General features: G+C 39.8%; 2 protein-coding genes across 6 annotated transcripts in view; one reads left to right on the top strand and one right to left on the bottom strand.

Annotated features, from left to right (window-relative positions):
* Positions 1-26,754, top strand: part of Abi2 (abl interactor 2) — a 163,824-nt gene that overhangs the window by 96,826 nt on the left and 40,244 nt on the right. Inside the window, exon 13 of one of the 3 annotated variants that reach the window (XM_021263582.2) lies at positions 21,861-26,705. The exons of the other annotated variants lie outside the window; for them this stretch is intronic. Coding sequence (XP_021119241.1) covers positions 21,861-21,868 — 8 coding nt within the window. The 3' untranslated portion in view covers positions 21,869-26,705. Of the gene's footprint in view, positions 1-21,860; positions 26,706-26,754 lie in introns of those variants that run through there. 3 annotated transcript variants of the gene reach the window in all.
* Raph1 (Ras association (RalGDS/AF-6) and pleckstrin homology domains 1) overlaps positions 355-26,754 on the bottom strand; it is a 127,135-nt gene continuing 100,735 nt past the window's right edge. For all 3 annotated transcript variants that reach the window (XM_021263579.2, XM_087205831.1, XM_021263580.2), the window contains exons 5-14: positions 26,173-26,250; positions 25,596-25,755; positions 24,519-24,640; positions 23,296-23,361; positions 21,844-21,987; positions 20,027-20,137; positions 12,978-13,076; positions 12,204-12,324; positions 10,587-10,729; positions 355-7,995 (exon numbers count right to left, since the gene is read on the bottom strand). In XM_021263579.2, coding sequence (XP_021119238.2) covers positions 6,007-7,995; positions 10,587-10,729; positions 12,204-12,324; positions 12,978-13,076; positions 20,027-20,137; positions 21,844-21,987; positions 23,296-23,361; positions 24,519-24,640; positions 25,596-25,755; positions 26,173-26,250 — 3,033 coding nt within the window. In that variant the 3' untranslated portion in view covers positions 355-6,006. The remainder of the gene's footprint in view (positions 7,996-10,586; positions 10,730-12,203; positions 12,325-12,977; positions 13,077-20,026; positions 20,138-21,843; positions 21,988-23,295; positions 23,362-24,518; positions 24,641-25,595; positions 25,756-26,172; positions 26,251-26,754) is intronic.

Below are 26,754 nucleotides of genomic sequence, written 5' to 3'. Positions count from 1 at the left end.
TTGGTTGAAATACTGTGTGGATCTGGGGGTGGGTGGTATGCCATTGTTTGTCTTGTCTGTGTATTAACCATGCTGTGTATATTCTTCCTCCGAAACCACAAGTACAGGGAGGGCAGTTTCCACAACCAATGTGATTGATAGTTGGTGTATGGGTGGTGGTGATCGTATTCTCATTCTTTGTCCTATTTTGGTAAATGATAGGTAAACACACAAGCATGTGTATATACACCTTGACACAGCAGTCCAACACATAATAGTGATTCCAGAGCTTTCAAACACAAAATAGCCCTCCTGTTTGTATTTGGTTGTACTTTATTTAAGGTTAAAAAAAAAACACAAACCCTTAAAAAGCCATTACCTTTTAAAATGTATTTAATGGCCAAAGCTCCCCAGTCTGTTACAGATTAAAGGTAACAAATTGAACACATCAAACCATAGTTTATTCATCTTCACACTTAATTTGTTTTTACCGAACAGGCTATTTTTTGGTACCCCAAAATAAAAAGCAAAACCAGGGGGCCAGGGATTTAGTTCAGTGGCACTGTGCCTGCCTTGCCAAGTGCAAGGTCCTGAGTTGGATCCCTGGTACCAAAAAAAAAAAAAGCAAAACCAGGTTCTTAGTGGTGCCCATCCACAAACAAAGTGCCCCTGCTGAAATGTTGTTTTTGTTTTTTAAATTCAGGATTGTGTAGGCTGACATAATGAAAACATACTGGAAAAACAAATTTACACTGACTATATGACTGCTGTCCAAAGCCATTACAATAGTTTACTGACAATAACTGGTAAAGAGTAAGTTGGAAAATAACTTAAACCAGCAGTAGAACAAAAACACCATCAGTAGTACTGAATATATCTCTCTCATATATATATATTTGTGATAAATGTATTCTATATATAGCTTTGCGCAATCTGGGAGCAAGGCACATAATGAAATGAGCATACATTTAAGGAGAAGCAGTAGCAAAGCTAAAAGGAAGAAAAACTTCATCTTTACAGAGCTGTGCATAATCCTTTGAATAATGTCCTCTATCTGGTTCTTTATAATGCAGTTCCTTTTGTCATCTTTTCCATGCTTTAAAAAAGTATATTTCTACACTGTGTCTATTTATGGCAAAGTTCCCACAGCCTAGAAGTCAGTGAGCTTTAACTCTTTTTTTTTTTTTTAAAGGGGAAGGGAGGGAGGAATCTAAGTTAAATATAATGTGCAATTTTCCTTTAAAACAGTAAACAATATTTTTACAATACTTAGCAACAACTAGTATTTATCATAACATCTCTACAGGAAGAGTTCACTAGTAGCTGATAATAAAACTCAGCAAAATTCAGTTGAAACATTCCAGTTAATGCTTATTTTCTAGGAGAGATTATTTACAAATAGAGAAATTTAGGAGGTGGGAAATCATGAAAAATGGCAGTTTTTGGTATTAGGTAGATTCTATTAGATTTAATGAACAATGGACAGTTTTTGAAGTTTTCCCCTTTTGAGTGTGCAGACATGTTTTCCTGCCTTAAGGGGTTAAAACATCAACAATCAAGTGCCTGGTATTTGTAGCCACTCAAGATCAGCACACATCTGAACTCACCTGTCTTCAAATATAGTCATCACCCTGACTTGGTTCGCTTCTCTAAACATCTTTGGTAGAAAGTAGCCAGACCCCATGTGGTTAGATGAAGTCATCTTTTGTAAGATTGACACTTTTCCTATTTCTGCCAAAACCTTTCTTTGTTTCATTAGCACCTCGAAGTTTGCTGCTTGCTTTTTAAATGCTCTTCCTCCAAGAGTCCAAGGCACTGGGGCTTATAGCAAATAGTTTTCTCTCCTAAATGGTTTATTACTTCATCAAGCAAACAGCAAAAGCAGTTAAGAGAGGTCCCCCCCCCCCCACCGCCCAGCTGTTTTTCAGGGATGTTATTTTGCTTTTTATTGAGCAAATTTAGTCTTCAGGTTAGATTTGATTTCTTTTACACATAGCTCTTCTAAGGTCACAATAAAAACCGAGCACTTTATTTTTTTATGGGTTACAGTGGTGTGTGGAAATGTTCTTACTGGACTTTAAAGGGAACATCTAAAAAGATAACGGGCTATTTCTGTTGTACTTGTATTTTCTCTTTGGATCAAATCTCAACTTAGTGAGAGGCCACATTCCTACAGGGTTAGGGATACCATCCTTTACACAAATGAAGTTGTATAAAAACAAAAACCAGTGTCAGACTGTATATGTAATCTAAAAGCATTTTTTTAAAAAACCCTCTAAAGTGTATAAACCTAAGTAATACCTATTTTATTAAAAGTAAGTCATCACAACCTATAATACAGGATGATACAGGTTTAATTGGTCTAAACTTGATTAAATTCTGTGGGAGTACATCAGTTAAAATGTTTTGAAGGTATATGAAAAAAGTCTGTAAAGATACATGGAAATAGGAATGGACTGTTTTTAATTGTTTAAAAATTACTTTGTGTTTATAACATAAAACTGGTTTAGGTGAGAAAGGTGACAAAGGGTTCTGTGAGAGGTCTGATATTGAAATCAAACCGAGCCACCCCATTGCCTGAAGCATTCTTTAGGGTAATTTATAATCTATTCTTCCAAAGAGCAGCTTCTGAAACTTGAATGCACAATAACCTTGATTTGATTTCAGAATTGTCACTATTGGAATTATGATCTATTTTAACTTTCTTGGTAAATTCAGTATTGTTATTAGTGACAAGGTAAACATGCACATGAATAGTTCACAGCCCTTGGTAGGACATGCTGTCAGTGGGCAGGAGCACCTTGATTTTAGAGGACTGTGAAACACCATCATCAATACATGTCTTAAAATTTTCTCATGAAAAGTTTCATGTAACTTAAAAGATTCAGCCTTCTTTTTGTTTAAAAAAAGTTCCAGATATTTAAAAAATCCAGTGTACAGTTAAGTGGGCATCTAAAAACCTTAAGAATAATTTTTCTTTCCAGGTGAGGAGTAGGTAGGAAAAAAAATGTAAGTCTTTTGAGTAGTAAAAACCAAGTTGGTAAAATTCAACATAGAAGTCTACATTACTACCTCTGAACCTGAAATAAATTGTTTTATTAGCCAAGCATAGGTTCTGCTGCTCTTCAGAGTTGGTGCAAAAACCTAAGCGCAAAGCGATCCAATTTTGAAATTATCTATAGTAAAATGAAGGGTATCCCTGGCCAAGCAGATCACTCTGCCAGGGACCTGTCTGCACCGCCCTCAGTAGCAGGGTGCCCTTGTCTGTGTTGTTTACTCATCAGCAGCTCCAAGTCAGCTGTCCAGGTGTCCTTCCCTGCCCTGAAGAAGCCATATGGAGCCAGAGGCGAAAGCAGTGAGAGAAGGGACAGCACTAGTATTGTCTGGCAGTAGGTGTTTCCAGGAACAGAACAGAGGAAAGAGAGCTGCCAGAATACAGTCCCAGGAGGAGAAAAACCGAAACCTTGATCCCAACCAAAACCCAAGTTAAAAGAAAACTCCACTAAGGAGTAAAACACTAGAAGTAGAATCTTCTTTTGATTCACTTGTTGCACACATAAAACTTAAAAAAAAATTAATAGCTATTTCCATCCTTGGAGAAACATAAAAAGAAGAGCCTGTTGTCAGACAAGCCACTGTACTAGGGATAGAAACAACATGTGGTCTCCCCTTGGGCCCTGCTCAGCTTGGCATAACCGGTGTATAAAGATGGCTGCTCTTTCAGGACAGCACGCCAGAAGCAGCAGTTCAGGGCAGACGCCCGCAAGAAATCCCAGCAAATCCCATCCTAACAACAACAAAGGCTGCTTTAGGGAAAACTCAAAATAAAATCTCAGGGAAGAATATTTAGATAACTTGATTCATATCCTTAGTAATTTTACCCTGCAAATATGGGTGATTCTTAGACCCTAAAGCAGTGAGTAGAAGACTATGGAAATGACTGCATCCTGGAGCACAGCAGTGCCCAGCCGTCTGCGCTCACAGGTTACCCACAGTGCTGCGCATGCGCAAATTACAATGCACATATGTTAAAGGTCACTTCCTAAGCATCAGAATGTCAAGCACACAAAACAGAGTGATTTGAAAGAAATAAAAAATACTTTTAAAGAAGCCAGGCTATTAAAAATGCAAAACGGTATACTTATTGCTCGGTGACCACATGAATATACTGAATGAACAATAGCCTGGAGATTTGGAGTGAAAAGGTGTACCTACTTCCTCTCGTGATGCAGTTCTTTCTTGGAGAGTAGGTTATAGTGATGCCTTGCATACACAGTACAATTTTAGTTTATTGAATTGTTTAGCTTCTTTTTCCCACTTCATTGGAGTCACTTTCTCCTGTGGGGCAGTGCCAACATGTCTGCAGCTTGCAGTGGTAATCCTCACAGCAGGCACAGACTTTCATTACAAGATGTGTTCATTTCTAATTGCTGGGATGGGCAATTTTTATTCTTAAGAGTAGCTCTAAGATTGCATTTTATTCTTTTTTTTTTTGTACTGGGGATCGAACTTGGGACCTGGCGCTTGTAAGGCAGATAGCGAAACCACTGAGCTACATCCCTGGCCCTGCATTTTATTCTTAGCAGTCAAATGTATCATGGTAAATTGATAAGACGGTATATACTTCTCTTACATACAAAGGAAAAGTCACAGAAAAAAGTATAGAGAGTGAAGCATATGGACGTATAGTGTGTCCTTTGAGCAATGGTTCCTTGTTACACCAAATTGCACATGCACAATATGTAATGTCACTGACTGAACTTGGTACTACACTACCCCACCACAACACCTCATTACCTAGACCCATGTCTGTAACCCAGGTGCAGTCAGTGAAGATGCTAACAGCTCTCTAGTGGCTCTGAATGAAATTATCAACCTCTTTCTTTCCCTCAGTGATAATCCCATACCTAATGAATTATGTATTATAACCCATATATAACCGGATTAATGGCATCTGTTCAGGGCCCAGTTTTGTTCTCTTTTCTTTCCCTTCTAGAGAGCAATACACAAAAAAAGACAGATATTGCAGAAGGTGATTTTGTTTTTCTTAATGATGCACCATATTGGGCACCAGGAGTATTTTATATACCATCTGTTTACAGATTTCAACATCTACCTAAAGTATACAGTATAGAGAAGGTTAACTGATGACCCAAGGACATACTGGGACAGCGCATTACAGGGATACTGATTGGACATTCACAATAAATCAAAGTAAGGACCATGAAGCCAAGTTGAGGCTTCGTAAGACAGCATTCAGACTAGCCAGCAATACAGTATTAAAGTTATGCACACAGTGTACACACCGAACTTACCTGTGAGAACATCCTATATGTGGGTGGGCTCATTGCAGGAGCACTGCAATGACAACAGTCTGTTATACCATGGATTTGCTATGCACAACCACATGTAGACATTGCGGAAATTTCCCTTTCCTGCACTATTTACCCATTCTACAAAGCTGAGTTTTTTTTTTTTCCTTCCTGATTTAAAGTGCCCCATAATGTATAGTAATGAAGTGTCAGTCAAACAGTTCTAACTCAGCCAATTGGGGAAAACCAAACACAAAAGCTCAATAGCTATACCAAACACTCTGGTTTTCTCAAAACTGAGAAACAACCTGTTATACATCTATTTCTTAATTATATAATATATAACATGCACAAGTAGACTGCACAGACACTTAGAAAATACCTTCTAAGTAATTAATTAGAAGTTTTTGGTCCAATCTACATGATAGACAAATCCTAAGAGACAGTAAACATCCCCTTCCATGCCTCTTCCACCCAAAATACACAAAACCTATTTTCAGATTTGGAGAGGAAAGGAATAAATAGTATTACTCTCAGTTCTCTATATACATACATATACATTTATGTATACATATGTGTACACACACACACACACAGGCCAGACACTACCTGAATAACACCATTATACCAGGAGGCTCTGAACACCTGAATGCACAGATGATCAGGTGAGCTGATTGTAAAATTTATAGATAACACGAAAATCGTTTTCTGGTGGCTACCAGTCTCTGGAGAGCTTGGTGTTCTGGTCTCTTTTGGGGGGAGCGGGAGGGGGTCCTCTCCGCAAGGTTGCATAGCCTGATATATGACTACCCCCGTAGCCGGCCTTCTGTTGATCGGAGAGCAGTTCGGGGGGTGGCGGAGGCAAGGCCATATCATCCATGGTGGCTGTAGGTTCTGCCCTGGACGTGCGGGAGGAGGACAGTGAGCCGTGCCGGGTGATGGACTTCCGTTGCAGGGTCCTGTTGAGGTCAGCCAGGAATCCAGGCTGGACACTAAGGCTGGACTTAGGAGATGTGGGCACTTGTGGCACAACTGTGGCCATTGGTGGCTGCTCAGAGAGCTCTGCTTGCGTGAGGCGGGTACTGTCGTTCCGCTTGGGTCGTGTGGGCGGAGGAGCCTTCTTCACTGACATTTTACACCATGGCTGTGGCTGAGGATTAACAACTGCCACTTTGGGTGAAGTGTTTCCTGAAAATACGGGTGGGATCTCGATGGGGGGCAGAGGAAGCTCAGTTTCAGGTGGAGGGGGTGGAAAGTCAGAATCTGATGGCGGAGAAGGAAATTCTACCATGCAGTCCTTTCCGCGCCCACTCAGCACCGGAGGTTTTGCGGGCGCTGCCCCTTGGAGGACGCTAGGGAAGCCGGCTCCAGAGAGATGCAGCTTCCCGGGCTTGGGTGGTGCTGTGGGTGGCGGTGGGGTCTCTTCCGCAGGCGGGGCAAACCTGCTTACCAGACTGTCCACCGAGGGCCTTTTGGGCTCAGGTTGCTCAGTGCCGCTGCCAGACTTGATGCTGGAGTTGCGCTGCGGCGTCGGGGGTGGCTTCTTGCCCCCAGGGCTGGACATCCTACTGGGCTTCTTCCCCGGGGATCCACCTTTATCAGGGGTAGAGGAAGCTGTGGCTGGCACTGGTGGTGGGGCTGGGGCCGGTGGTGGTGGAGGAGGAGCAAACACCAGGCTACTTTCCGGAGGGGGAGGAGGGAAGTCCGGAGAAGGGGCAGGGATGGCAGAAGGGGCAGAAATGGCGCTGGGCTGCCACTTGGGCTTTGCTTTCACAGCAGGAGGGGACTGCATCGTGACATGGGCTGGGCTGGGCTTCAGGGGCTGGGACTCGGCAGGAGCAGGAGGAGGTGGGAACTGGCTGGCGATCTGCTTTACGACGGAGGGCACAGAGGGCACGGGGGACAAAGGGGAGGGAGGGGGCTTCACACAGAAGCTCTGCTGCTTGGGGAGCGTGGGAGGGGGGCACGGGGAAGGAGTAGCAGGGGGACAGGGTGGAACCTGAGAAAGAGGGAACGGGGGCTGTTTCTTTGCTGGGGGCAGTACAGGGGCAGGGGTGGGTAGTGCAGCCTGTGCAGGAAGTGGCACAGTCTTGGTGCTGACTGGTGGGGGCATGGCGAGGAGGGGCTTGGGGGGGGCCTGCGGAGGGAGGGCTGCAGGGATGGGAGGAGCCGGCGGGGGTGTGGGAGCCACGGCCTGAGTACTGTGTTGGACTTGATGGATCTTCAGAGGAGGAGGTGGGGGGCTGAATTGGGGAAGGGACGGGGCACAAGGTGCTGGCTTTAGCTGGGCCATAGCTGAGCCAGGAGTGGGGGGGGGTGGAGGGGGTGGCGGTGGTGGAACATCACCACTGGGGGGCACCAGGATCTGAGGTTTGACAGCCTGTGAGGCAAAGGGCAGTGGCTGCATTCCTGGAGGTGGTGGAGACTTAAACAGGGACCCTGAATGCTGAGATGCATTCTGCAGCCTTGTGATTGTGCTGTACTTGACGAACATGGTGGCTGAGGAGCCCGAAGAAGGTGCAGACTGGCTGGGGAGAGGGGGGGGCGGGGGCGGGGGCGGGGGTGGGGGAGGAGGGGGCGGGGGCGGGGGCGGGGGGAGAGGGGGCGAGGGCTGGGAAGCAGCATAGGGGGTGACCATCTTAGTCTGTGGGGACAGAGGGGTCACGAGTGAAGTGTAGGGCCGATTCATGGATTCCATTCTGGCCTAAAAAGGAGAATAAGGGGATAAAACACAACAAACCCAAGTTAGAGAGGTGTGGTTTGACTGTCTGAAGCTAAACGGCATGGAATCTGGACACAGACCAGAAGGACGCAGCAAGACTGACAATGTCAGAAAATACACAAGGACACAGAAAATGTGTTCCATTCAGCATCTTCTCTAACAGGTGGGCACAATCCAGGAAGGCTTTCCTGCTTCGAGGATATGATTCCTGACCTTGGCATGTGACTTCCACACACATTTACCCACGTGGGAACCATTTGTGTAGGGCCCTGGCCCGTCCTGACTCTAGCAAGTGGATATGTGGCTCCTTCACCTTTCCGTCCTAACTGCACCCACAGGGAACAGATGTCATGCCTAGGATGGGTGCTGGCAGAGGGTGTCTGAGGAGGGAAGAGGCCGTGCGGCACAGTTAGCGTGCTCAGCATGCAGGCACACGGCAGTGAAAGAGCACACACACCCTGTGTCCTCCTGAGACATGCACCCAGCATGCACAGAAACCCAGCAGTGCAGGTACAGGGCATTCCTATATGTTTTACTGAAAAAATGTGCTAAGAAATGCTATGTAAACATTATAGCAAACGATCACAAACTATCACACAGAAAAATCCAGAAGAAAACAAATGGGAACTTTTGGAAGACAAAAAGAAAAATGTATCAAGAAAGGGGAGCTAGGGTTTGCAGCAACCCGCCACCCACTCCACGTGGGTACTTCTTACACTCCACGTGGGTGCTTCCTGGCATTGCCGAAATTGATTCATGGAGCTAGTCATGCACCACTGAGGCTCAAATACTTTTAAAAGGAGGAAAGAAGTTCCTCTGGTGTTAACTCTGGGTGCACCTATTAGGTTTTATGAACCAACTATGAAGAATAGACAAAACATTTGTTTTCACTTATGACGTCTGGCACTGAGAATGCATGGGTTAGTGGGCTAGCAGGCTCATTATAGGCTGACTTCTAATGCCTGCCAGAACACTTGCATGTTCCTTTAAAAATGGCACATGGGAATAAAGCATTAGAAGGGAGGCATGGGTTATGGGGTCACCCAGGTTAATGTTCCAGAGAACAGCCCTGACCTTCACTGGGCCCTGCCTTGGCTGGCTCAGGGGTGCACAGCTCAGCTGTGCCGGCCGTCTTGGGTGGCACCTGAGACTGAAGTGTCAAGAAACACAGAGGGATCAAGATTCAGACAGACTGACACTGCACGCCAGGGCTTATTCTCTTTCTAAGACTCTGGAATGTCAAACCTTGTTTCCTAATCACAAAACACTCTGCCTTTCTTTTCCTTGGCCTAACAGCTAACAACTGGGCAGTTCTACAACTTAAAGTGCGCCATTATTTATTTGGTAAGGCAAGGATTTTTCTTCAGACTTCTGAATAATGTAACCAACGTTTCTAGCACATGCTTAGAGTATAAGCTCCATCCCAACTGATTTAAGGGGAATGAGAAAGAATTACTTCTTAAATGTGTAAGTCTCTGACAAGGGAGTTAAACTGTCAATGTTTTGAGAATTCAGGTAACTGGGACCAATTCTCAAATACTCATTTCTGAAGGAAAGTGCTTCCCTTTCCACAGTGGGTAATGAAGGCCTCCTCTACTCACCCTCAGGGGCAGTTAACGATATATGCAAGAAGGTTTTTTTTTATTTTTTGGACCAGGGATTGAACTTGGGTCCTTGCACTTGAGCAGCAGGCGGCAAAACCACTGAGCTAAATCTCCAGCCCGAGAAGAAGTATTTTAATAAAGAATAAACACCCATTTGGTTCTCATTTGTAAATTTATGGAGGGACTCTGACCACAAAAACAAAACTCTCAAAATGATTTTTGGGTAAAAACACAACAGCCCAGGCAGGGTGTGACTCAGTTCTGGTGCTGAGGTGGCCTGGGTATGACCCCCCTGCCCCTGCACAACAGCGGAGCCTACTTGATGAAGCACTAAAGTGTCTTTCAGTTGAGTCAAAGAATTTACTTTTCTAAATTTATAGTACTGAAATAATTATACTCATTCTTCAGTGTCTGAATAATCTACTATGCGAGGCTCAGAAATGCAAAATTTTAACGGGATTGATTTCAATTAAAGTCTTCTACCGTAAAACATAATTTGAGAAAATGCATCAGTGTCCAAAGAAATGCAAAAAAAATCATAAAAGATGAGGAACGACTGAATAAATTCAATTAATAATGGATATAGAAATAACTGTAAGCAGTCTCTCTGGAACATATACAGTTACAGGGGACTGATATCACACGGTACTGCTCCATCAACTGGTTAAGGGTAGAAAGGAGGAAAATGTTTTATCTTAAAATTTTGAACCACTGATAGAAGAGTTAAACTAACAGAGTTTTTTGTTTCAGTTCATTAGAGCCAAATAGCAAATATCCATTTTCAAGGAGAGGCCAGATCAACAGATCTTTCTCAAATGGTTTTTTCCATTACAGTTAGCAAGACTGAAGGTCTCTAGGTGGAAGACTGAAATGGCCCCAAGTAAAATTCCCAATAAAGGAGTAGAAGAGCACTAGCTAAGCCCAGGAGCACCACAGGTTTCTGTGAGTAAACTCGAGCCACTCTGTTACCTTGCTGGACTCCTCTAGCTGAGTGCCTCGCTTCCAGGCTTCGGAGAAGATGGAGCTCACGATGCTCTGGGAGCGGATATGTCCCACTGGCTGGGTGTCAGAGACTCCACTATCAGACTGGTTAGAGTGATTAGACTGAGACTCTGTTACAAAGAGTGAAAAAGCATATTAAATCAGTCATTATTCTGACAGTATGAATATGTACTTTTAGATCTTTTACACAGGACCAAAAGCTATGCAAAATAGCAGTAAGTTATTTTTACTCAGCTAATTTTATTACAAACACAGCTAGTATTTTTCACCAGAAAACTTCCCTTATCTTAGGGTTAACAGGGAATCTTTTTTTTTTTGGAGGCAGGGTCTTACTGTGTAGTTTAGTCTGGCCTTAAAAATCACTTATGTAGCCCAGGCTGGCCTCAAACCCACAGTGATCCTCCTGCCTCAGCCTCCTGAGTGCTGGAATTATAGGTGTGTGCCACCACGCCTTAGAGTAAATCTTCATTCTTTTTGAATAGTTCACCATGAAAGACTGAAAATTACAGTAAAAGAGCCCTGTTTTAATGCAGAGTATTTCTTAGCTTTGGTCTAGTACTTCTCCTTTGATGAAATGGAGATTATGAATTTGGGAAGAAGAGCACAGAACGAATAAGCCATCTTCCTCACATTCCATGGGGGCGCCTGCAATCAGTGACTTCCTACTTGATGACACTGATCGTGATCACTGGGCTGAAGTTCTATTTGTCAGGGTCTTCACTGTACAGTTACTTCCCCCACCACCACTACCCTTTGGAAGCAAGGTCACTGTGTGCAGCCAGCACTTGAGCACAGGGGAGATTAGGTCCACCTCCTTGGAGACAGAGTATCTATGTGAGCCATTTAGTAATCTTCTGTATAGAGATCTGTCTCTTGTTTGTTTATTCAATAATTTTTTCATATTAGTATGGTCTCATGGATATTTATAATTTGGGTTAGTATCCTATACTACATTATTATATATTTCACTGTCCAATTCTTTTTTTTTTTTTTGGTACCGGGGATTGAATTCAGGTCTTTGTGCTTGTGCAGCAGGTGGCAGAACCACTGAGCTAAATCCCCGGCCCAAATCATACAGTTTTTAAGTCAATGAACAACAAAAAAATTAGGGAGCATGGACCTCATTCAGGGAACATTTTGAAACTTGTTTACGCTTGCTTAAAGGATGTGGGAATCTGAAAGCCCTGTTTGATTAACACTGATTTCCTGTAAAAATTTTAGAAAGTTTGATGACCTGAATGGCTTCCTGAACAGTAATTCTGAACTAATTCCTGGCATGTCTACTACACTGCAATGTCAGGAAATCTATATAGAAGAAGAGCAGCCTCCTCATAGATTCTGAGGACAGATATTCTGCCAAGCAACCTTTTAGCCCATACATTTCAGCAGTATGTAGTAAACTTCATACATATAAATAACAAAACTCCTGGCTTTAGAAGTCTGTATAATGATTTGTGAACTAGTCCATGATAGTGCCCATTCTAACAGTATGGCTCTGGTTGTTATGAATCAAGTTGAAACGATCAGGTCTACTATCAGTCTCCGTCGTGGTACTAAAATAGTGCTTTGAGGCATCTGGACTACCTGGGATGCTGGAAGAACTGGATCCTGATTTAATACTGGAGCTGGATAAGGATGTCCAGTCATAGGCAGACTCCGTCCTCTTCACGGCTTCTTGATAGTTCGAGTAGAGCTGCTTTCCGTACTAAACAGGTAGTAAATGATGACACTGAATTGTACTTGCTATTAGAAGGATGAGGTAGCAAAGGGGGCATGCTTCTGTTTACTGGTTTATAGTTGTATTAATACCTATAATACTCCCAAGTCTTATAATACTAGCAAATTATAATCTTATCTTTCCTCATTTATAGAACAGCAACAAGAAGTTAAGAGTTGATTTTTATTATGTTCATTATAAATATTTTTTCATCCCAAATTCTTGATACAGGGCCCAATCTTTAGCACTATTTAAGACAATGCTCTAAATCTGGTTGATAAATGATTATTACTTAATTAAAAAATTACTTTGCTATCACTTCTCGGCCTTTTGGCTAAGATCAAGTGTAAAAATTACTTTGCTTAGGCTAACTTCTGCTATGAGAATCACATAATACATTCTCCAAAGCCAATAAATCACTGTGATGCTCGACAAACTTTTACCAGCAGTGTTAATCCATGAATACCAACTATTATCACACCAAGAAAAAAGGACAACATTTAAAACATCAGACTTAGGCCCAAGAAAATGAATACTAGCAAAATCATGAACACAAGACAATCAGAGTAAATGTCATGAAACCAAAACTGCATCATTAAACACCCATCCTTTAATGTTCATCCCATCAGAAGGAAATGTACCTTTGCAATGCGGATCCCATTGACCCACTGATGCAGGGTCCTCATATCATCACAGCAGAGGTATTTGATATACTGAGATTTCTTCTGGATCTGTGGGTGCTGCAAGATTAAAGGAAAAATCCAAATAAATCTTCTGGAGAAAAAGCTTCATCAAAGCTTAAACTTATCCCAGTAAGTTACTAGAGTAATGGCCAAATAATAATAATAAATATATTTCTCATATGGTCACAAGGCCAAATAAAACAGCCCACACACAAAGTAAAATTTGGGTTAAATTTTAGGTCAGTCTGTCCAAGTTAAAGCATACCTTTCTACATCTGAAAGAAACAAACATCAAGGTTAATTCAGCAGAATTCTTATTCTGTGGGATTAGGAAAAGGGAAGAGAATGTATATTTCATTTTGAACCCACTGAAATCATGGGTTCAGGAGGCTCCAAAGGAGAGAGGGGCTTTGGTGAGGCTTCAGTGCTGCTCTGGAGTCGTCACTGGGTCAGGGACACAAAGTGCACAGCATAAATCCAGGACAGGAGCCCACAGCCCCATCTGGTGCGCTGTGGTGGAGACAGATGACACTCCTGTGGAGGTCCCTCCCCCCATGGCAGGAGTGCAGTGTGCCCTCCAGGAGCCAGCTGCTTCCCCAGGGCATCCTCACACTGCTTCACAATCCGATGCACCTGTCAGTGAAGCTTGGATGGTTGGGGGTGTGTGTGTGTGTGTGTGTGTGTGTAGGATCTGACCTTGGATGGTTGGGTTTGGGTGTGTGTGTGTGTGTGTGTGTAGGATCTGACCCTGGCTTCACAATGCAAGCATTAGGGATGGTTTTAAGCTAGTTCAACTACTCCACTGGACCTCAACCACCAGTGCCTTGGGAAGAAAAGCCCCAAACCACACTGAATTTGGATGTAATGAGTTAGGTTTATGACTTCTTTTAAGTTATTCTGAAAACTGAAGTAATGGCTATATTTTGCCTGAAAATTACTTAAAATTTGTTTAATTACATGAACAAAAGCAGCTTAAAAAATTTTATCCAAAATATCCCACATTTATTTGTTGTGGAAGCAATGAGATCAATAAAACAAGTTCATACTGCACTGTTTTTTTGTTTTGTTTTTTGGTACCGGGGATTGAACTTGGGTCCTTGCGCTTGTGCAGCAGGCAGTGAAACCAGTGAGCTAAATCCCCGGCCCCATACCTGCACTGTTAAAGATCAATCACTGGTCTACAGTGAGAAAAAAGAATGTTAAGTCCCTTCAATGTTTTGCTCCCAGTGCATTAAACATTTTACAGAGCTCAGCTCCTTTAAAACAACATTTACTACCCAAATCACCTTTTTTCTTGAAGGCTGTAGTCACAGTTTTTTTCTTCTTTTTTTTTTTGGTAGCAGGGATCAAACTTAGGACCTTACACGCGGAACAGCTGAGCTAAATCCCCGGCCATATAGTCACAGTTTTAAATGATAAACCCTCAGTCAATAAAAGGTGAGTAAAACAATACCCAACAGTTTTCTCTCCTGACAGTATAGGCCCCTTCTAGGACCATGGTGCTTGTCCACACTACATCACATTCCAAAGAAGTGTCACAATAACCTTTAAAGCACAAAGGAGGACATGTGGAAGAGTTAGGTTTTTCTACACAAGGAGGAAGAGGAACTTCACTTCATTTATTCATTCAACAAATACTTACTGAGTAAGAACTATTTGCTAGAAGCTTCAACTAGGTTTTAGGATATAGTGATATGCAAAAGAGAACAGGTCCTTGACTTTGAGAAGCCATAGTATGTGCAGAAGATGAAGCAGGCTGTCTGAGAAAGAGCTTTCTTACTACTGCCAGCTAGGGTTAGAAGAGATGTTCTGCTTCTCAGAAGCACTGCCTGCCAAGGCTGCTGCTACAGGACACGCTCAGCCTTCATCACCATCTTTTCCTTGCATTTACAACCATTCCTGACTGCATGGGTGTTTGTTCAACTACAGCAGCGTCCTGAGTGTGCCTGTGTGCTTCTATCCATTCTCTACACAAAAAGGTGGTTTTTACATCAACAATGTCAGGGAAAAAAATCAAAGAAAAATTATCCTCTACTCTTTTCACCTCCTCTCTGTAACACAGGCGTCTGGATAATATCCTGAAGAGCATTATGGTGTAATTATTTGATTACATGTAAGTCAAGCATTAGACTGTTTCTAGTTTAAAATTCTTTTCTAGCTTCCCTCATAATAAGGGCACTCATTGCAGTCCTTATTAAAGCTCTCTATTAATACTGCAGGAGTCACCTGTTCCAATAATATACTACTTTATTTAAAATGGCATCTATTGAGCCCTGATTATGTACCAGACATTATGTAAAATTTTTTCACATATTTTAAATTCATTCAATCCTCACAAAAACTCTTATTACCACTACTATGATCTCCACATTCTGAAAGTGCTTAAAGACAGACAGTTAAAGACAACACTCAAAGTTTCTCCTAGTAAGTAAAAGAACTGAGATTTGAACCAATTCAATTTCATTCCAGCACCCATGACCTTAACTATTATGTTATACTACTGTCTGATTAGGGGTAAAATCTTTTTTCTGCAATGACATGCTATCACTTTTAATATACAAGGGTTAAGGGCTGGGGATTTAGCTCAGTGCCATAGTGTCTGCCTGGCAAGCACAAGGTCCTGAGTTTGATCCCTGGTACTGAAAAAATATACACACACACACACACACACACACACACACACACACACACACACACACACACAAGGGTTAAGAGCAAGTATAGAAGAGACATTCACTGCTAAAAAACAGAATTTCAACTCTGAGATTCTTAAAGACTCCAAAGAAACTGCTTCCAAAACAGAAGAGTAACTATAAGAAAGGTCATCATTTCATTTCTAAATGATGCTGATTTGCTATTACTTTGGAACACATACACATAGGCCTGAAAACTTAACAAGCGGCATGCAAGAAAAAGAACCACGTACCACTTTACCTTATCCATTCCATTACTATTATCCATAGCACATTTCTGTAGTAATAGTGCTTTATAAGTTCAATGCAAACTACTTTTCCCTTCCTACCTACCATAGGGAAACATTATTTTGCCTCATTTCTGTAGGAATGAAATTTTAAATCTGCCTAAGGCAAGACCTAGTCCAACAATAAATGTGGTATATAATTTTTAAAACACAGGTTTCCCTTAAGAAACTTATTTACAGATGAATACACATTTCAAAAATGTGTATCTCTTTCAGATATATTAACACATCCTGTTTGTTCCTATATTATCACATTTCATGAATAAGCTTTACTTACCATTATTACTTTTATTATTCCCTTTTAGAAACTAATTACCAAAATGTGGCTGTGTATATATGAGGTGCGATCCAAGTATATGGTGAATGTTTAAATAAAAAATTATGTAAAGGACACATGGCTATCATTCTCATCAAAATACCCACCCCTCGACTCAAAAACACATTCTGTTTTTGCCACTTTTTAAAGCAGTTCTGGAAATCCTTTCTCGTGTCTTTATGAGGTGTGATAAACACTGTTCTCATCCACCTTATTCACTGGACCTGAGCCACCATAAGATCTCTAGCTCTTCCCCAAAGTCAAAATGACCACGAAAGGGAAATGTTTTGAACTAATTTGGGACCTTGAGGCAGCCCTGGCAGCACAATAAAAGATACTCATGAAAATGGACTCCCAGAACTACTTCTGAGTGGCAGAAATGATGGGCTAAGAGTATTTTAGGGGTGAGAGAAATTAAGGGCAATATGCCTTTTACTGTAATAAAAATTTTTAAGTTTAAACATTCACCATATTTGTCATTCAAACCGTGCATATTTCTAGTATCCTACATTTCATAGGTCACAGACTGAAGCTGACAGAAAAAACAGGCCCTTTTATAAACACTAACTTGTGTGCAAGGTCCTGAGTTCAATCCCCGGTACAAAAAAAAACAAAAACAAAACACTATCTTGATTTTGTGTAGGTCCTGTGCAGCAGCATTTTCTTTAGAACTCATGCTCAAGAACAAAAATATTTGTAAAGGTAAAATCTAGTATAGATTTTAGAGGAAAACAGACAAATCTTTAAATCCTAATAGCTGTATGGCCCTGGGTAAATGGACCCTTAGCTCTATATTTCAATCTCTGTGTCTGCAAAGAGGGGACTTCAGGACAGACTTGAGGCTGATATGCATGTCCTTTTTAGTGCAGGCCTGTCACCTAGCGTTCTACAGTAAACAGTGGTGGTTATGTTTACTATTGTTCCCACCTAATGATATAAAAGGAAATATGGAATACAGAGATCACTAAAAGCAAATATGGAAAACAGAGATCACTAAAAGCAAATATGAAGTACACATATCACTGTAAAAACAAAAAGAAAAAATCTTTGACACAAAAATATTCTTAAGAATTCTGTGAGTTACAAAAGAGACTGTAATACAAGCTGAGTATTTCATATCCAAAATGCCTAAGATTCAGATTTCAAAGTTTTAAGTATTTTAGAATATCTGTAGTGACTTTACTGCTTGGGCATCCCTAATCCAAAAATCTGAAACAAAAACAATTTTTTTTCCTTTGTGTGGTGCTGGGGATTGAATCTAGGGACACAGACATACCAGGTAAGTACTCTACTACTGAGGTACAGCCCTGCCCAACCAAAATCTGAAACTTTTTGAATGTCATGCTGGTTCTCAAAAAGTGAGATTTTAGTGCATTTCAGATCATGGATTTTCATGTTAGGAATATCCAACCTGTAAGAGGTAGTGCTCAGAACTAGTAGTGATTGTGACAGATACTGTTAGCTGCCTTTCCCATAGTAGCTGCCTCTTTTTCCTATTTCTTATGAGGTAGAAACCAATCCTCCTCACTTGTATCCCACAGGTGTGAATTCTGACTAGTGAGGGGCAAGGACAATGGTTTTGTACACCTTCTTAGTGAATGGTTTAGCAGTTCGAGTGTATTTCAGGTCAATAATCCTCAAGGATGCTATGCGTGGTTATATATACCTATAATCCCAGCACTTTAGGAGGTGGAGGCAGGAGGATCTCAAATTCAAGCCCAACCCAGACAACTTGGTGAGGCTCTGTCTCAAAATAGAAGCCCTCAAGGGTATGACTGTTGGGTAGCTTCTGGAAAAGATTTTTCCTTTAAAAAAAAAAACGCAAATACTGTATAGGGAGAAACAGTCCCTCTCTTGCTGGATTTTCCTAGGCCTCTCTCTGATGCCTAGACATGTAGTGGCCATCTTGTGATGGTGAGGTGTGCCAGCCTGTACTAGGAGGATAGGCAGAAGACAGAACAGGGAAAGACAAGAAGGGTGTGGGTTCTCACAATTCTGAGCTGATGAAAATAACCAGCTCTTACTGCGTTCATGTTATGAGTCCTCCAAATAACTTTATTTTATGTAGGTTATGTCTACTGCTTGAAGGAGTAAAAAATATACTACCCTGGCATATTATTATTTAAGTTAAAGTCACTTAAAAAACAGACTCAAAAGGAACACTTAGAACTTCATGCTGTTTCTTGAAAACAGAAGATGAAATTCTTAGATGAAAGATGCCCTGGTCTATAAGTAATATACTACATCCTCATAGTCAAGGATAAGAGCTCAAACTAAGAATTCTGAGCACACCTTCTGTGCAGAGAATGCTATCTTTAGGGTTCCTTATGTAATGTAGCTGCTGTGCACAACTAACTTCTCTTGATGTAATCCAGCATACAGCAAATGACTCCACTACTTCTTTGGGTCTTCACTGCTTTATGGGGGCCACTGTATCATATAAAACCTGTATCAGGATTTTTTCTTGTCAGTCTACCTTATATCAATTTAATTCTCTTGCCAAGACAGGCCACTGAGAAGATGGAAGTGGAGTTTTTCTACTCCTTCAGTATTTAACCTCATAAGAAGCTAGGGGCCAGGGATTTAGCTCAGTGGTTCCAGCGCCTGCCTCACAAGCGCAAGGAACCCACTTCGATCCCCAGTACCAAAAAACAAACAAACAAAAAAACACACACACACAAAAGAAATTAAAGCAAAAAAAAAAATTAAGATAAAAAATTACATAAAAACATATTACATTAGTCAACAGAGAAAAAATATATTATGTGACCTTGTAGAAAACTCCACTATACATTTTTGAGAGAATCAGAGTGTAAAAGGCAAATAACACCTTAGTATTATGAGAAAAATAATTGTTTTTTGTACTGAGGATTGAACTTAGGTCCTTGTGCTTGTGAGGCAGGCAGCAGCACCACTGAGCTAAATCCCTGGTCCAAGAAAAATAATTTTGACATCCTGGTCTTAATTCTCAGGGGCCTCATTTTGAAAATTACTAAGTGAAGTTACTTTGTTCTGACCTTAAAGAATTATTTGATCCTAAACAACCTGAATGATACAGTGGTGGTCTCTGAGAAAGTATTAAATAAATGGTTGCCATTAGATCTAATTTTGTCAAAGTAACCCCCGATTCTAAAACAAATGCTACTCTCCAGAACCAAGTAACAATTCTTAGAGAAGAGAGAAATAAAATATGATGATATAAACATGTAGACTTGAGGATCACTAAGGTGGAACTTAGGCACAGTGCCCTCTGATGGACCTTGCTCTTGTGAGGCAGGCGGCGGCACCACTGAGCTAAATCCCTGGCCCTCAGCTTTCCTAAAATAAGCTTACTAAATACAAATCTCAAATATATAATCAAATATATTTTATATATTATGGCTCAAAGTTTATAATCAGTATCTACTCTTTATTGGCATGAATCTAATTAAGGCTAATTGGTTGAGTCTGCTGTGGCATAGCACAAGGTTTTTCATTCATTTTTTCTTTTTTCTTTTTATTCTTTGGCTGTGCTGGGAAACTAACCCTATGACTTGTATATGCTAAGGCAAGTGCTCTAGAACTGAGATACACCCCAAGCTCTACCATTCCTTTTTCAATCTGCAGAATAAAGCATAAAATATACACTTGCTGGAGATCCAAACTATTGCAAATGTCCAATAACCCATGTCTAACATCAAGTAAAATTCCTAAAAAGAGGTATGTGCTTACCTTTAGGACCAGACAATAGTCTGTAGGTGCTTTGTATTTGTTCCGATAGTCCTGGCCATAGTAAACATTGACATGATCCAGCTGGAGAAAGCACACCAGATCCCGAGAGACCTAGGATAAAAACGCCCAAAAGATCAAGTTAACAATATTGTCCAAAGAAGTTACAATTTTTAGATGAGAATATAAATTTTACTAAGTAGAAATTACTGCTGTTTTGCAGAAGACAATGAAGTTGTTCACAACATTTGTTCTTTAATCCACAATATAACTCCTCCAAATCAGTTCATTTTGCTTATTGTTGTGGCTTGTCTAGACATCCCCTCAAAGCTTCATTGGGTCATATAGGCAGGGCTTTTTCAGAGGTTGCTGGGTCTAGAGTGTGTGATGCTGGAGTCGATTCACAGTGCAATACTAGGATTAGGTGTGTGTGATCACTAAATCATTCTGCTGATTGGTTTAGCATCTGCCCTAAGCCTGTGAGCCTAGATAGAATATAAAAGGGGCAAAAGAAGCTGCTAAGCACCTTCCTTGCTTGGTTTGCTACCTTCTGCCTGCCATGAACTGTTTCTCCTCTGCAATGTCTATTTGCCACGCCACCCTGCCTTGGAGCCAGTGATTATGGACTGAAATCTCTACAAACTGAGCAAAATAAGCCTTTCCTCCTTTAACTTTGGGTGTTGGGTATTTTGTCTCAGCAACAAGAAAAGTAAATAAGACACTCACTATCTTGCTATTCATAACAAACACTAACTTTTTTGGAAATGCTGACATTTAATGATACTTTTAAGTATAGTGGGGTATGTGTTAAATACAGTAGTGTGTAAAAGAGCTCCCTGGAATGAACAAGAAAATATCAAGTAGTTCAGTGCCTATAAAACATATCTCAAATACAATGATTCTCTACTGGTGGTTTCCTCATCAGTTAAATAGGGGCAAAATTTTTCTTATAGAATTGTTATAAGACTTGGGGTGGGGATTTAGCTCAGTGGTTCCGCTGCCTGCCTCACAAGTGCAAGGTCCCGAGTTCGATCCCTGGTACCAAAAAAAAAAAAAAAGACTAGATGATACTATAAAATCCTGAAAATAGTTCTGTCCTCCAATTAGTACAAAATGATAGTTACACCAAGTGAGGGCCTATCACTCAACTGAAATGACTGTAAACCCAGAAAGCTATATTCTTCCCCAAACAAAAACTACTCTGCCAAGAGTCCCCAAAATAATAAATAAAACTATTATTTCAAATTTGGCAAAAGAAATGAGATTGACACAACAAATGATCAGAGAAGGGAAAAAATTTTGAGTTTCCTTGTCTTTGTAATCAGTAGATTATAAACAATGTAATCTGTTCTACCTGAGTTGAAATAATAACATACCCTAGACCCTCGAGTTCTGACCCACCTGGCATACAAACAACTTGGATTGCAGCCAGAATTTTAGTTTTATCTTATGGCCAAAGTCTTGAGTTACAACCCAAACGCTGGCTGTTTGTGCTTCCAGATGTTCTCAGATACAGATTTAACCCTTAAAAAGTTCTGGAAGGAATATTACAACATCCTTTCCTGCGTGGGGTTAATTGAGAAATCCTGGGCCAGTGTCTAAGGATAGTGAGATCTGCCTGGAAGAAAGTGTGGCCTAAAATTATAAAGGAGAGACACTTTGAAGGCTGTGTAGAGGAGCCTGAGCCTTCAATTGACCAACCTGAGTTACAGTCAACCCTTGAGAACAAATTGAGTTTGTAAGTTAAGGGTCCACTGTAATCACTACAAATTAAAAGCAATGAGCATGAGAGAAGCTCAAACCCTACCTAAGGGTCTCACCTTTGCTTTTCCTTTAGGGACGTAGTAGATACCAGATGCTCGCAAGAGAAAGTATCGCTTTTTCCAGGATTTTTTGCCATCATCTTTCAACCAAAGGACTCCTTCAATTTCTGGTACAGTTACAGAACTTCCACAGAAGCATTCCTAAAATAACAAGATGAGCTGCAAAGACTTATGATCCTTGGATCCTCAGAAAACAGTTGTGCCTACCCGTGAGATGCATTACACTAAACCAGAGTGGTTTTGTATTAAAACCATGCTCCTCATTTTATCTGAATCTGAACTTTCTAAACACAATATGAATTTATTTTGGAACTACTGTGGCAATCCTAAAATGTTTAATAAGTAAAAATTCCAGGCATTTGAACTTCTACCTATGATCTTTTATCTTGTTTTGAAGAAAAACTAACTTACTGTATATAACAGTAATTAAATGCAGTTCTAAACAGCATCATTTAAATAAAATATTAAAATAATTAAAATGTCAGGCTTAACATAAACATTACATTTCATGCTTCTCCAAATTAGCAAGAATTAGCTGTCAGGCTAAAAAGGAATAAAGTTAAAAACAAAGCAACATGTTAATTGATCAATAACAGCTGAAAAATTGTAGCAATTTATATGGTCTAAGACAATGGCATTTATTTTTGAAACATTTAATATTAGGTTGAAAGGAATACTAGCAAACTCAAAATTCTGAGATAAAGATAAAAATCTAATATTAATGTATTAGATAAAAATCTAGTGTTAATGTATTTGTAAAAGAAAGTCCTCACTAAATACTACTGTAAGATATTTTAAACCTAAATTAATTTCTTTGTTCTCAAAGTATATAAAAGTTAGGAATTATAAAGATTTTTTTTCTTAATGGTAACTAGTATCACTATGAAAAGCCTCATACTGATCTTCATTTTCCTGATTGCCCTGTTGGTAAGAGTTCATTCTGGTCTTCAATGCACTAACTTATTTTAATTTGTTAAAACCTACAGAAGCTGAAAATTCAGTTATATTTAAATTTATTATTCTGCAAAATAAGGAGATTTGTCAAAGAATGATTAAGAAATTTATTTGACTTATTTATGGCTAAGGACTGAAGATATTTTGTGAACAGCTAATTTATATTCAACTTTCTCTCTGAAAAAAACAGGTAAAAACAGCACAACTCTATCTTTCATTAACCATCCCTTCTCCTCACTTGGCAACTCCTAAAAACTCACTACTTCTTTTAGTCCACTAGAATATTGGTTGGCAAAAAAGCAGTTTTTCAAAGATTCTTCAGTGGCCTAACCTGTTCATACAGTTCAATTCTCTCTCTCCCTCATGGCATCAGAAAATATAGGCTTCTTGAGTTACAAATGTCTCTATAAATATGGAGCACACCATACTGGACTTTAAAAGGTACTTAATATTTCACTTATAAAATGTGCAGAAAAAGGGGAGGGGGAGGCATACCTCCAGCAGTACTTCTTTGTTTCTATCTGCCATCTCAGCTGTTTCCTTTTTACCTAGAAGATAATTCTGGAAAAACAATGACATGAAAGTTAAAGGAAAAACCTATCCAGTCATTCCCTTGGCAAAGGTACATATATGATTTCTTCTATAGAAACAGTAACTCTAGGTCTATTTCTGCCAGCACAGAGTGATGGAAGTACTCCTTTGCAAAGTTTCCAACATACGCGCTTCATCATTAACATATCCAACACCAGCCTCTTCCTTGTCTAAAACATTTCCCATGAATTATTCCATAAACTGTCCCCCCCAAATCCTGAAGTGATAGCACATGTAACAGCTTCTAGTTCTCAAATCCTAATAAGAGCTACACTGAAAGTACTTGAAGGGTTTACAATCATTAAGTGCAACAAGTAAAGCAAATTTCCTTAAAATATGCTGAGCTTAACACATCCAGATGCAGAAAACTGACATTCTGGCTTTTGGAAGAAATCCTAGATTCTGTAAAGACTGTAACAATCTCATTTTCTTGGTTCAATTAAAACCTGAATTGTAATTCATAGTATAACACAATTGCCTACAAAAAGATCTATTGATACACCAACATAGGAATTTTTCACTAAAATATCCAGAGAATGTGAGTCATGATTAAGCCCACAGAAAGCTATTCAATACCTTCAACACTGCTGTGATTTTTCTCATTACTATTTTTTATTATGGAGTTCTTGTTTTTCTTCACCTATTTAGATTTCTATAAAATATCTAGGTATTAGGAAGTACTACCTCAAACACGATTTTGGAATAAAGGTAATATATTAGAATGTGGAGTCATTTATAATCAAGGTAATTGCAATTTGTAAAACATTCAAAAGAAAGTAAAAATGAAATAGATAAATGGCTAGAGATACGATTTCCTTTTCTTTGATGAGGCAAGAAACTCACCAAATAACTTATTGGGTTCAACACAGTTCTGGGTTACAGAGCAGAGAAACATGGTAATTCCCTGGAGCTACTTCTGCTTCCATGCTGTTTCATCTCCTGTGAGGCCTGACACCTGGGCCCCACAGCCTTGTTACCTCAGCAGCAGTGATGAATACTCCTGTGGGGTTTTGTAGCTACAATGATCCAATCAAGTGGATGCCAGTCTCCTAACTACTAATTTAGCAACGAGAGAAAATGATATATGTATCTAGAATCCCTGACCTCTATAAGTTATTCAGACTTACTTGTGGGTTTTTAAATAATGCATATTTTTCTATACGCTCCATAAATATAAGCTTGTTTTGGCTGTCTCTTGTCCAATTGAGAAGATTTTCAACCAAGTTTTCATGGTCTTCAAAGATTCTCTCTGTTCCAAAATAAATAATGTCAGTATTTTTTTTTTAAAGTATTCATCAGAACTGTATTAAAGACATGAAAACTAGCTGGGGATTTAGCTCAGTGGTTCAAAGGTCCCGAGTTTGATCCCTGGTTACCCCCCCCCCCCCAAAAAAGACATGAAATCTTGCAAGATGATTCAAATCAGAATCACATCCTCTTTTTTTTTTTTTTTTTAAATTGAGACAGGGTCTCACGCTGTAGTTTAGGCCAGCCTTGAACTCACTATATAGCCCAAGCTGGGCTCGAACTCACAGCAATCCTCCAGCCTCAGCCTCCTGAGTGCTGGGATTACAGGTGTGTGCCACCACACCCAGCCCAGAGTCATGGGATTCTTAATCAACACTAACCTCCTGGGACCTTACATGTTGAGATCTACTCTTGTTTTACAAACAAGAAAATATACTCTAGTGATGTGAAGTGAGTTAATGAAGGTTATTACACTGATGACAGATGGAAGAGTTAGGACTAGAATCTAAGTCTTCTGACCTGCAGCATGTCATTCTTCAGCTTCTAGCTTTTATCCTTCCACTCTTAAATTGAACTTATGTTAAAGAACATATTCTAGACATTAATTTTTTGAAATTTGTTGCCGTTTTGTTTCTCTTCAAGTTAAATGCTGGTACAGATACATCAGTATGACATAGCTAGTTTAAACTGAAAATGATCTTGTATTCAAAGAACTCTCAAAATACTTGAGGACGGGCCACGGATTTGGCTCAGTGGTTCCTCCGCTTGCCTCACAAGCACAAGGACCCAAGTTTGATCCCTGGCATCAAAAAAAAAAAAAAAAAATACTTGAGGAAAACTGCTTGGTAACTTTGCAGGAAAAGATAAAAATAAAGGCCTCAAAATGCTTCTTTACCATGAAAACTGTAGGGATTACATAGAATTGTAAAAGCAATTAAAGCAATAGCATTACTAACCCATTTGTAACTCAGAAATGGTTTCCACCAGCGACCAGTCTAAACTATAACCACAGTGGGATTTGTCCATCAGGTTATCCAGCACTTGTCTCACTGTCTGCCTCTCATCCACCATCATTGTTTTTGAACTATCGTCAGACATGTGGACTCTAATCACCAGCTGTAACAGGTAAAAATGAAATTAAATGAAAAACAAAAAATGGCATCCTAGAACGGTATTTGAATATTCTCCTTAATGTCTAAGTATAAATTAAAACACAAATATGACTTTATATTATGTGAGAAAGGCTAAAAATTGTATATCAAGTAACCTACCTAAATAAATTTAAAGCCTTTAAAAAATATAATAACAAGTCTTATGTTAAGATTATTCTTACTCTTTTAGGAGACTTTAGAATAAATTTATTCTTTTTATAATGTACCTTACACACAAAACGCACATATGAAAAATACATTATCAGAATGAAATCTCCATCCACTGCTCTGTAAATCAGAGGAATATTTAGTAAACAAGGCAAGTTTTCCTAAGTCCAGAAAACTGATGAAAACTCCAACCAGACAAAAGCCCATGCATCACCTTTTTCACTTGTGCCTCTTTAATTTTCTCCAGGGCAACTCTGATCTTCTCAGCTTTCAACTTTGCTGCCTGTTCTTCCTGTGAACATAAAACACTTCAGATAAACTAATACTAAAATGATGAGAATACCTGAGAAGTCTTTTTCATCCTTAAGGATGTTTCTATCATAGAATTTCATTAAGAATATATTTATCATATACTTAGAGCACAGTCTAAAAATAGCTGTTTACAAAATGAAAGCAGACATATTGTAAAAAAAAAAAGTTTTCTGTATAATGTCTTACAGAAAGATTAGACTCCAAATTCCAGAGATGGGGGGGAAATCTGTGGTGTATAGTAAATTAGTAAATCTGATTCTGTCAATACAAAGCAGACAACACCTATAAGGCCATCTGTGGGCCTGCCAATTCATTTTTATATAGCCTCAACTCTGCATTTATACTCCCACCAAAGAATAGGGGAAGCTCTTGCATATTCATGTTTTGATTTGTTACACAGAAAATGTATAAAAATATCAACAGAAAAAAAAATTATCTACTTATCAATTATCTATTTATCCACAACCTTATTAAAAACCCTTGA

The sequence above is a fragment of the Heterocephalus glaber genome, unplaced genomic scaffold (assembly GCF_053883595.1).
Source record: "Heterocephalus glaber isolate CG9 unplaced genomic scaffold, H.glaber_assembly_v1.0 deba00000621, whole genome shotgun sequence".
NCBI lineage: Eukaryota > Metazoa > Chordata > Mammalia > Rodentia > Bathyergidae > Heterocephalus > Heterocephalus glaber.
The sequence above is the reverse complement of the archived record's forward strand: the minus strand, read 5'-3'. Positions and strand labels throughout refer to the sequence as shown.